This window comes from Eucyclogobius newberryi, unplaced genomic scaffold (assembly GCF_026437365.1).
Source record: "Eucyclogobius newberryi isolate DKJ021-1_F unplaced genomic scaffold, fEucNew1.0.hap1 SCAF_1, whole genome shotgun sequence".
Taxonomy (NCBI): domain Eukaryota; kingdom Metazoa; phylum Chordata; class Actinopteri; order Gobiiformes; family Gobiidae; genus Eucyclogobius; species Eucyclogobius newberryi.
Genome location: NW_027315723.1, coordinates 20,072,794 through 20,084,852, shown reverse-complemented (window position 1 = coordinate 20,084,852; position 12,059 = coordinate 20,072,794). Strand labels below are relative to the sequence as shown.

The 12,059-nt window shown below is 43.5% G+C and overlaps 1 protein-coding gene across 2 annotated transcripts in view; it reads left to right on the top strand.

Moving 5' to 3' along the window:
- The first annotated feature begins 5,380 nt into the window (after positions 1-5,380).
- Positions 5,381-12,059, top strand: part of LOC140354967 (1-phosphatidylinositol 4,5-bisphosphate phosphodiesterase beta-1-like) — a 314,396-nt gene continuing 307,717 nt past the window's right edge. For both annotated transcript variants that reach the window (XM_072440120.1, XM_072440121.1), the window contains exon 1: positions 5,381-5,532. In XM_072440120.1, the coding sequence (XP_072296221.1) occupies positions 5,434-5,532 (99 nt within the window). In that variant the 5' untranslated portion in view covers positions 5,381-5,433. The remainder of the gene's footprint in view (positions 5,533-12,059) is intronic.

Genomic DNA, 12,059 nt, shown 5'->3' with positions numbered 1-12,059 from the left:
ACATGCGGGCTGCGCCCGCATGTTTGGTCAGACAGTTGCAACGCTGCCGAAGGCAGCGTTGCGGGAGCAATAGGCCCTCCGCCCTGCTGGGGCTCGGGCCTAATAATATTCCGATGCGAAAACAATGTTTCCCATTTTTCAAATATCATAAACTATACATTTTCGGAAAGCGCTCGCGCTTTCCTACCTCATAGTGTGGGTCCCTGGTCACTGACGGGTACTTTCGTTAATTTTGAGTGGGCTCCGCCCACTTTGTGTTTTTGGCCCTCTATACAGTAATAATGTTCAATTTTTGCATTACATGCTTATATGCACGGAACATGCAAGAGATGGGGAACGTATTCGTGAGCTACTTAGGGCAAATGAGTGCTTTATATGGGGATCTCAATGTAAAGTGCTCGTTTAGTGCGTACTTTTGCACGGGCTGCGCCCGTTTACAACAGTAATGTTCCATTTTCCTACTACTAATTAGTATGCACGGGGCGTGCATGAGTGAAGGAGAGCGTTAGTGAGTGTTTGGAAGTGAGCGAGCGCTTCGCGCTCGATTTCGTGCGCACTACGTGCGCACTTTCGCAGCCGTGCTTCGCACGGCCTTACGAGATTAATAGGCCTCTCGCCAGCTTGTGGCGCTCGGGCCTAATAATAAAATCAATAATAGTCATTTCTGAGTTTGTGGATCGCTCAAAACATACATATCCCTTCTGTAGTGTGGAATATGTTGATGTTCTTAGTGGTATATATGAAAATATTTCAATAAAGAAAAGTCTAGTTACTGATTTCCATAACGCAATGAAAATTACAAACTCTCTTTTGCAATAGAATATCAATACACACATACACACACACACACACACACACATACATACATACATACATGCACACACATACACACATACACACATACACACATACATACACACACACACACACACATACATACAGACATACATACACACACACACACACACACATACATACATGCACACACACACATACACACATGCATACATACACACACACACACACACATACATACATACATACATACACACACACACACACACACATACATACACACACACACACACACATACCTTTGTGAGTCTGGGCTTTCAGAGACGAGACAGAGTAAAAAGGGTAAAAGTGTGAGGACATTTGTATTTTTTGCGTACACTTTTAGTAAGAAATCCACGTTACGTTTTATAAATGAGACCTCTGACCTTTAACTTTGCCTAGTGGTATCATGCTTGTCTCCATGGAGATAGATGAGCATTCCTGGCAAAGCAATAACATCTCCATGGAAACAAGAAGCGGACCCTTCACCAGACAAATGACACAATCTTTGAAATTACCACGTAGTATTACACTAGTTCTGCTATTCATGGGTTTCAGACGCCAGGATTCTTTCCTGATTTGCAGGATTGGGCATGGCAACTGTCCTTTCTTGTTATGGAAATGGCGCAATTCAAATCAATGTATAAAATAAAAGTTGCCACAGGAAAAAAAAAAAGTCACACGCTCTTAATATTCATTGCACAGAACCTTCTCCAGCTCATCCCAATCGCTCTCACTGGGTTTAGATCTGTAGTACATTAGTTACTGCTTCTCCTCTGCTTCTCCTATTTCTGCTCGATCCCGATGATTTGACCTGTCTCAAACATCCATGACCACGGGATTCGTCTTCCCACATGGTCGTTTCAGAAATGAGAAGCCACTTGCTGCATCAGTTGGGTTTGAATACCGAAATGTATTTTATTTATTTTATTTATTTTATTTATTTTATTTATTTTATTTATTTTATTTATTTTATTTATTTTATTTATTTTGTGAGCGGTAGGTGCGTTTTATGATTGATACGTGGCAGGACTAATCGACAGTCCACGCCACGAAGAAATGAGACTCAGATTTTGGTCAAACAAATCGTCCATTCAACCTTTAAGAGTATTATCTTTTCAATGATCTCCTTTGAATGGGGTCCTCACAAAACGCTTTGAACCAGGAAAGGAATCATTTGCCACAGACCCACAAAGACGTTGTGACTGAACAAAAGGGGAAAAAAATCTTACTTTTCTTTTATTTACGCACAGGTTTCAGCTTAAACTTTTTCAGCCTTTCTGCCTGTTGAGTGTTTCTGTTTCTGGAACTAATACCGTGATAAAAATAAACTAATTGAACTATGTAACTGTGATGCAGACAGATTAAAGTGCATTTAAAGTGCCTATGACAGGTTGTTACGATTTTCCAATTTTGCCTTTATTTATACCTGTATTTATACCTGTTGTACATATAAATTATAGTTTTACACCAATCTAGCAGGTATTTGTGGAGAAAACGTTGAAAAATATGTGTAAAATGAAAGGAAGTGACATCACACCAGGGACACTCATTCCAGTCAAAGTTTATGCAGAATTTACACAAAATAAACTACTTTTTAAACTCTCTAAACATGAATTCAACAAAATAAAGTTGCTGAAAAATTGTGACATTAGATGAGTTTTGGCCCAGGGTTTGCTGGGTAATTTCCTCGTCATCAATTACAAACAGGAAGTAAAATTATTAACCTAAAAAAAATTGCTAATATATACAATTTTTATATTTTTTAGCCAAATTCAAAATATATTTATCTTAACTGCAATTAAGTTCAATGAGTCGTCCGACCTGTAGGGGGCGCTTTAAATGACTTACTATTGCTTCTAAATTGAAAAGCGACACTGTATTTAACTTATTATTGATTATAGTGAAACATAACTGCATTTGTGTTTCGGGATGTCAAGATTAACTGCGTTATCGATAATCGTGATCAATCCGAACCCCAAAAAGTACACACAAATGTATTTATGTGGTAGTTTATGTCACAATAACCAAAGTTTGATTGAATAAAGCTGGTCGAGTATTAATGGAACAGCGATGCGTTAGAATGAAAGAAAATTAAGGATTTGGCTTTCATTTTGTCATGTTCCAATCATCGTGAATCCATCCATTTTCTACCGCTTGTTCCCTTTCGGGGTCGCGGGGGACTGGAGCCTATCTCAGTGACTTTGGGCCTTAGCGGGGAAATGATTGTTAAATTGTCATGTTTCTTCTCACGATGGTCGTCACGGTGACATGCGATATCGTGGCATCCTCTTTTGTACTGTTAGTTCTACACCTCCCGCTGCGGCGCTGCGGTGTGGCTTCTGTTTTTACTTCTGTTTTGTACTTTTGTGCCCGTGTTCGCTCGTCCGGCCGCGCTGTCCTACGCACTTTGACCTTTTTGCTTGGTCGGTGCTTCTTAACGAGAGATGGAACAGATGTAACAAGCCTGACCTGTGACCACGGCAACGCTCGGTGGGACGATCGGGACGCGACCTCCACACGGTCCCAGACACCAGCGGGTAGAGACAAAGTGTCACTGACTTTCTGTACTTTCTGTACTTTCTGTATCACTGTGTCTATGTATTCTCGTGGTTTTGTACTGCACAACTTTATTGACAGAATCAGTTCTCAAAGTTCAGATAAATGAAAACAAATGTGTAAATCCTCTTGATGGTTTGAGGCTTAAATGTTCTCTGTGTAACTGTCTCTGTGAACGTCTTTTATCTGTCTTACTGAGAGAGAACTCGCCTCTCCACAGAGCTGACCTGTAACGAGGCCTGGTGAAAACATTGTAGATAAAGAATTAACATCCATTAAAGGTGTAATGGACGATTTGTTTGACCCAAATCTGAGTCTTATTTCCTCGTGGCGTGGACAGTCGATTAGTCCTGCCACGTATCAATCATAAAACGCACCTACCGCTCACCTGCCGCCGCGTGTGGCTCGTCCCCAGTGTATGGGACAAAATGAAGACGGAGAAAGACAGTTCGAGCTGACGCAGATGAGACGGAAATCTACAGGAGACGAGCGATGCGATGCGCTCCGTCACGCTAATAAACAAACACACGTGTGTGTTGTATCAGTCCACACGGGGGAGTGACGCATGCGCACTTCCGCCTGCGTTCTCAAATCACCGAAAAATCGTACATTACGTCTTTAATGAAATTCATCATCAAATTGAACAAACAAATGTAAAAACATCTCCGTGGCCAAGGTCACTTACACTTTTAACACGGATTTAAACCAATGTTTCCCAAACAAGTAAAACTATGTGTCCCTCCGAGGAATGACAGAGGTACAAACCAGGTCTAACCTTGGTCTATAACAGGTCTATAACAGGTTTAACACAGGTCTATAACAGGTCTATAACAGGTCTATAACAGGTCTATAACAGGTTTAACACAGGTCTATAACAGGTCTATAACAGGTCTATAACAGGTCTACACCAGGTCTAAACCAGGTCTAACACAGGTCTAAACCAGATCTAAACCAGGTCTAAAACAGGTCTAACACAGGTCTACACCAGGTCTAAACCAGATCTAAACCAGGTCTAAAACAGGTCTAACACAGGTCTACACCAGGTCTACACCAGGTCTAAACTAGGTTTACACCAGGTCTAAACCAGGACTAAACCAGGTCTAAAACAGGCCAAACATTGGCCCTAGTTCAAAAACCATGTCTAAAAATGACAGAAGTGTAAATTATTCACCTTAAATTCAGCTCATATTTGAACTGGACTTAAAAGATAACTCTGGTTCTATGAATCCCTGATGACCTGATCTGGAGGAGTGAGATAGAGCCACGTGCCACAAGTCAAACACTTTCCACAGACTGAGAACAAATAATGATTTAAAGTTCATTTCAAATTGAATTTCCTTTTTTTTTTTAAACTTTAGTACTTTTTGCTGTACAACAAGGACACCACAAACCCCCTCACATGGAGAATATGGACAACATTATTACGATAATCACGACTAAACAATTGTCCGCGACGCGTTAAACCTCAGACGCGTGACAACATTACCTCACGTGGCACGCGCCTGCATAATTATTGCATTATTAGCAGTGAAACGGGCTTTTCTCTCACTGTTTGGCCCGTCTCTCTCTCAAACCACCTGTCATTGCGTGGGCCGCGTCCCGCCGCTCCTCCGCCGCGCCGCTGCCGCTCCTCCACCGCGCCGCTCTGCCGCTCCTGACGCACGGCGGCGCTCGCTCACTCCTCTGTGTCTGTTTCTCCGCATTGCTCCTGTAACGTTTGAGTCCAGCAGCAGCAGCTTCTCTCTCTCCTTCTCTCCCTCTCTCCCTCCCTCTCTCCCTATCTCGCTTCTGCCCCAGCGGTCTGTCCGTCAGTCAGTGGCCGGCTCCGCTGCGCCTGTGCGTCCGCCTCCACCGCGTCTCCAAAGCCAATGCGGGCATGACACACTGGCATTTCTAACGCGGCGGAAGGGGGGCTTTCCACAAACCATTCACAGCTCACCGGCTCACGATTGAGGGAATAAGAAGAAGAAGAAGGAGAAGAGGAATAAGAAGAAGAGGAGCCGCCGATCCCGTTGTCGTGCGCGTACACCCGATCCGTCCATGGCAGGGGCACAGCCGGGAGTCCACGCGCTGCAGCTCAAGCCCGTGTCCGTGCCCGAGTGCCTGAAGCTGGGCAACAAATTCATGAAATGGGACGATGTGAGTAGCCTCCCGCCGCCGGTGCCGCATGCAGATGTATTATACCGTCCCCCGCGCGCGCGCCGCATTCACTCAGTGGATCTGACGCGGCCGCTTTTACGCGTTGTGCGGTGTTTTGGCGACCGCGGCGGATGAGACGCGACGCGACGCACCGTGCGCTTTGTTTACACTCGTACGTGCGTTGTTTTTTTTTTTTTTTGAATGATTTTGCCATCGATTGACCCTTTTCTCCTTCTCTGTCGTGGGGAATGCGGTGTGCGTGTTTTTGTTGGCGCGGCGCGTTGGAAGAGATGGTTTTGCACAACGCGTCCACCGCTTTGCAATTGATTCTTATGGATTTTCACGCACTAAAATGACCTTAAAACGCAAGGTGTTCGGCCACGGTGCACGTTTCCCGCGCGGGTGACACGTCCACGCACGCTCCGCTGGACTGGAGGAGAAGCTGTTGCTCCTTTGAGTCGATCGCGTGTCCGGAGCTGTCACTGACATGTCACGGTTTATGGTTTATAGATGTCACTTTTAGACCTGGTTCGGTCCATTCGCACCTCAGACTTATTATGTTGTTACTGTAAATATAAAGTGTGAATCTTTGAGCGTCACTAGATTCACTGATACATTTCTCTTAATACTTCTTATATAGTGATGATAATATGTTGTCGTTGTAGAAGTCACAATCTAATCACATGTTGAATTTTGGTATCAATGTGAAACGTGTCTTGTTGCTCATACGTGTAAATTATGGCCAAAATTTGCACATTTTTGAGACATATGAATCTGGAAAATGGACAGAACCAGGTTTTAATGGTTTTGTTTGTTGACTTGGTTTAGATCCACGCACAGAGGAGACTTTGGATGTCTGATGGATGTATTTGAGTCGAAATGTACTGAAAATTGTCTTGTTCATGAGTTAAAATATCAGTAAATCTGGCTTAGAATCAGTTAAAATTTTAAATAGTCTCATTCACATAGAACATTGGCACTCAAAGCACTTTACATCCGTCACAATCTGATAAAGTAAAAGACTGTAACGTTTGATGTGTTTAAGAGCTGATCTTTGTGGGAGGAAAATGCATTTTGAGAAAAGGGACGTTTCGCAAGTCGATTCAATTTAATAATAAAACGACTTTAGCTGCAGATTCGGGCAGATTTTGAGGTGAAAGCTGCAAACTGACCAAGCATTTGACAAAGTGCCTCTCTCTTCAAAGGTGTTTTGGCTTTGTTCGCATTAAGGCATCAAACTGATCTCCATGGCGACGAGCATGGCGGATCTGTGGAGCGGCGATCCCACTGGCGATCCCACTCGCAATAAGAGAATGCACGTTTTCCCTCGACATATTTTGCAAGTTAAAACTCCGGTCGTCGAAAAACAAAGGCGAGCTGGATAATGTCAATCTGTGAAACACATTTGAGCCAAGCCCTAGCGTTTCCACGACAACAAGGTGGCCCGAAAAGTTACACAGCGCACCATTAATCTATATATACACACATACCTTCTCCAAAAAGACGACATCGTTATTGGGATTACAAAGACAGAAGTTTGATAAAAAGAAGAATTTGCGATTGAAAGTGAATTTTATTTTGTTTTGTAATCTAAAATTGCACTGTTTATTCTCACTATAATTGTGGCAAAAGCTGGGCACATTGTGGGCACATTGTGGGCACACTGTGGGCATATTGTGGGCACATTGAGGGCATATTGAGGGCACATTGTGGGCACATTGTGGGCATATTGTGGGCACATTGTGGGCATATTGAGGGCACATTGAGGGCATATTGAGGGCACATTGTGGGCACATTGTGGGCATATTGTGGGCACATTGTGGGCATATTGAGGGCACATTGAGGGCATATTGAGGGCACATTGTGGGCACATTGAGGGCATATTGTGGGCACATTGAGGGCACATTGTGGGCACAATGTGGGCACATTGTGGGCACATTGAGGGCATATTGTGGGCACATTGTGGGCATATTGAGGGCACATTGTGGGCACATTGTGGGCACATTGTGGGCATATTGAGGGCATATTGTGGGCACATTGTGGGCACATTGAGGGCATATTGTGGGCACATTGAGGGCACATTGTGGGCACAATGTGGGCACATTGTGGGCACATTGAGGGCATATTGTGGGCACATTGTGGGCATATTGAGGGCACATTGTTGGCACATTGAGGGCACATTGTGGGCACATTGAGGGCACATTGTGGGCATATTGAGGGCACATTGTGGGCATATTGAGGGCACATTGTGGGCACATTGAGGGCACATTGTGGGCATATTGAGGGCACATTGTTGGCACATTGAGGGCACATTGTGGGCATATTGAGGGCACATTGTTGGCACATTGAGGGCACATTGTGGGTACATTGTGCGCATATTGTGGGCACATTCTTTTTGTAATGATCTTCTCTCCAAACCGCTCCGCTACCTCGTTCCCCTCGGTGATAATGGGCTGTTATGATCGTCCATTATGTCCTGCCAGGGTTTTACGTAAGTGGCATTTGGAAAGATGATTTTTTTTCGTGACATAATCTTTCGCGCGCAGACGACGAGAGCACAGGTGATTCACCGGGCACACGGCGCCGGTGCGGGTTCGCCGGGTGTGAATTTCGGACGGCGCAGATGGCGTGAGTGGAAAGTTTGCGAACGCAGTGAAAGCCTTTCTGTCAATCAACATTTTTGGACTTTTGTCTAAAACATGGAACGTTTCTAGACCGGAATTTTGATCTCACGGCAACAAGGTTTGATTCTCTAGCGGCGTGAGGTCTTTCTGCACGACCGCGCTCTTATTTCCCGCCGCCAACTGCCAACGCACACAGTTGAACACTGCTCCTAGTGGCAGAAAGGAAGAATGCATGTAGAAAACTAGTTTTCATACAAAAGCCGTAGCTCTAGTCGACAAATTAGAGAAAAAAATTGAAATTCTTGCTTGACTGAAGACACGAGGGGGACACAAGGGGGACACAAGAGGGCGTGGTAGAGGTAGAAGCTCTCAACGTTCAGAATCTTGTACAAAAACGGCATCTTCGTAAGTGAAAACTGAAAATGCAGATTTGATCGTCCGTTCGATCCCAAAGCTCCAGCGAACTCACTTCTCCGTTTGGCTGTGGTCAATATAAATCCTCATAATCCGAATAATAAATCAATTAAATGGCTAAATGTCTACAGCACTCACAAATAGGGCTGTGCCAAAATATCGATATATCACGATACTTAATTTGGTGATACAGTATCGATATCGTGGGCTGCTGTATCGATATATATCAAGTCATTCTTGGTATAATTTCGCAAATTATTTTGTTTCTGCGCTATTTTTTTGCTTGTTTGAAGAAAGGAAACTAGAATATTATGAGCGATATATCGATTATTGCATATATCGTAAAATTGTGATATTGTCGTATCGTGAGCTGCGTATCGTATGGAATCGTGAGGGAGACAGTGATTCCCAGCCCTACCCACAAACGTAATTTATTTCTATATTTTGTGATTGTAGACGGTCTGAGACTGAGATTCTGAAGATCCAGTTCTACAGTTTTTTGATAACTTAATTTTTAAGAAAAAAAAAAAACACAAAAATACATCAAACAAATGCATCAATAATCAAATGACTTTAGCAAAAAAAAAAAAAATAATAATCATGAAATAAAAAATATAAAGACATTAAAATGATGTTTTTTTTATTTCATTTTCAACACAAATAAATCAGTCATTTTACACAACTACATACGTGTCCTGAGGTAAACTAAGCAGCAGGTCACGTTGAGCTGGTCTTCTCGCGCCTCCATCACCCTAGACACTTCCCTCAGCGCCCTCACTTCAGCGTGACTTGTTTCGGGGCGGCGTGACGCTCCGTTTCCACCGGCATCCTCGTGTTTGTGTTTGGAGTGTGAGCGTGTGAGCGTATCTCCAGACCGACCAGTCCTTTCCTGCAAAACACGCCTCGTCCGACACGCACAAGCATGACGCACCGCACACGTCTCATGTCCCCTTTGTGGCATTTTTATTTTATTAAAAGTGATGATTACACAATTTAGTCTAAATAAAACGCGATTGACGGTTGAAGTAGTCGACATGAAGCTCATTAAAAACAAAACGTTGGCAGAATAAAGTCGTAATATTCAGACATAACGTGTTCTGAGATGTTCTGGTTTTATTCTGTGAGGTTGAAGAGGGAAACATGAGCCGCTTAGGACACAATGAGCAGAAAGTGATCGCTCTGTTTTGAGGTAAAAGTGTCTGAAATTGTCCTTGTTCAAAGAGTTAAGAAATGAATCTGTGCACGAGATGAGACGGTTTTCACACACACTTCACAGAAAACACTGTCCGAGCTCGTCAGTGCGTTCCCTTTGTACTGGTCACTATTGGACTGATTTGACTGCAATTATTTGAGTATTCGACTGGTCAGCGATACATATTTGGATTATTCGACTTTATGATGTATATCGAGAATAAAAATAACGATTTAAATGTGATGTGAAAATATTTATGAACCAATTGTGATTTATTGATTCTGGATTTTTTTTTTCTTGACCTTTTGATTTAATAATGTCGCTTTCTTTGTTTAAAAATAAATAAATACAAATATTTGTTTTAATGTGTTTTAGAGTCTGTATTGTTCAGTTAATGATTAATTTTCATAATTAATTAGTCACATTTAATCGTTGTATTTGACTCAATATTGTATTGACTGTGACAGCTTTTGTTCGAGGAGATGTAAAGCCGCTCAGAGCGATCGCGTTGGAGAAAGTGTGTTAGTTTCATCGTGGCTCAGGGGTCTCGAGCGTAGACTAAACCTTTGAAAGTGTGGTAGTTTCATCGTGGCTCAGGGATCTCGAACGCAGACTTAACCTTTGAAAGTGTGGTAGTTTCATCGTGGCTCAGGGATCTCGAACGCAGACTTAACCTTTGAAAGTGTGGTAGTTTCATCGTGGCTCAGGGGTCTCGAACGCAGACTTAACCTTTGAAAGTGTGGTAGTTTCATCGTGGCTCAGGGGTCTCGAGCGTAGACTAAACCTTTGAAAGTGTGGTAGTTTCATCGTGGCTCAGGGGTCTCGAGCGTAGACTAAACCTTTGAAAGTTTGGTAGTTTCTTTGCGGCTCAGGGGTCTCGAGCGTAACCTTTGAAAGTGTGATAATTTCATCGTTGCTCAGGGGTCTCGAGCGTAACCTTTGAAAGTGTGATAATTTCATCGTTGCTCAGGGGTCTCGAGCGTAACCTTTGAGTGTGTGATAATTTCATCGTGGCTCAGGGGTCTCGAGCGCAGACTAAACCTTTGAAAGTGTGATAATTTCATCGTTGCTCAGGGGTCTCGAGCGTAACCTTTGAGTGTGTGATAATTTCATCGTGGCTCAGGGGTCTCGAGCGTAGACTAAACCTTTGATTGTCTCTGCGGTGTTTGGATCACGTTAAATCCTGTCTGGAGTCGCCTTGATACCTGTCACAGCGACGTATTGCTACAGAAAAGTGACAAACGGTAGCACTAAAACTACTCTAAGATCAATAACTAAAGTAAAATGATCCCAGTGTATGTGCGATTTTCTTTAAAAACATGTGCTGCGATGAATAAATGGCAGAATTAATCTTTTTAGTTCTTGGTTTGTTTCCGTAACGAGTCATTAAAGTGACTTATTTGACTTTCTGCGTCTCAAATCTTATTACATGACACAATTTTTTTTTAATTATTTATTGAGCAATTAGTTGATATAGTGATTATTGTGACGGGCCAAAGCAGAAAGATGTGATGCTTCCTTTTGCTGCTCAAAATGTTACAATAAATAGTTAGGCCCGAGCCCCAGCAGGGCGGAGGGCCTATTGCTCCCGCAACGCTGCCGAACATGCGCACCCTGGCAAGTACAATGAACTAGCCCATGCCGAAGGCATGGATCATGCATACTTACTCCTGCTATGACAGAAATAGTCAACAATTAGTGAATGGGCTACGCCCATTCACTCATTCTTGACAACAGCAGCGCGAAGGCTGCATTCCTCCAAAAACCCTCCTGGCATCGTCCCGTACGCGAAAATCCATGCCGCAGGCTTGGGCCATGCTTGTATCTGCTCAAATCAATTAAAATCTATGGGGAGTGGGCGGGGCATCCCGACGGAATAGGGAGTGACGAGCGGGTCATGATGATTCCACCCCATGACGGCATGGGGAAGGCTTAGAGCTTTCAAACGATGTATAATTTGTTGTTATAGTGGAAACGGCTATATTGTTTTTGCTAAAAATATTATTATTATTATTATTATTAGGCCCGAGCCCCAGCAGGGCGGAGGGCCTATTGCTCCCGCAACGCTGCCGAAGGCAGCGTTGCAACTGTCTGACCAAACATGCGGGCGCAGCCCGCATGTTTGGTGCCCCGTCGCCCCTGGCAAGTACAGTGAACTAGCCCATGCCGAAGGCATGGATCATGCATACTTACTCCTGCTATGACAGAAATAGTCAACAATTTGTGAATGGGCGTAGCCCATTCACAAATTGTTGACAACAGCAGCGCGAAGCGCTGCATTCCTCCAAAAACCCTCC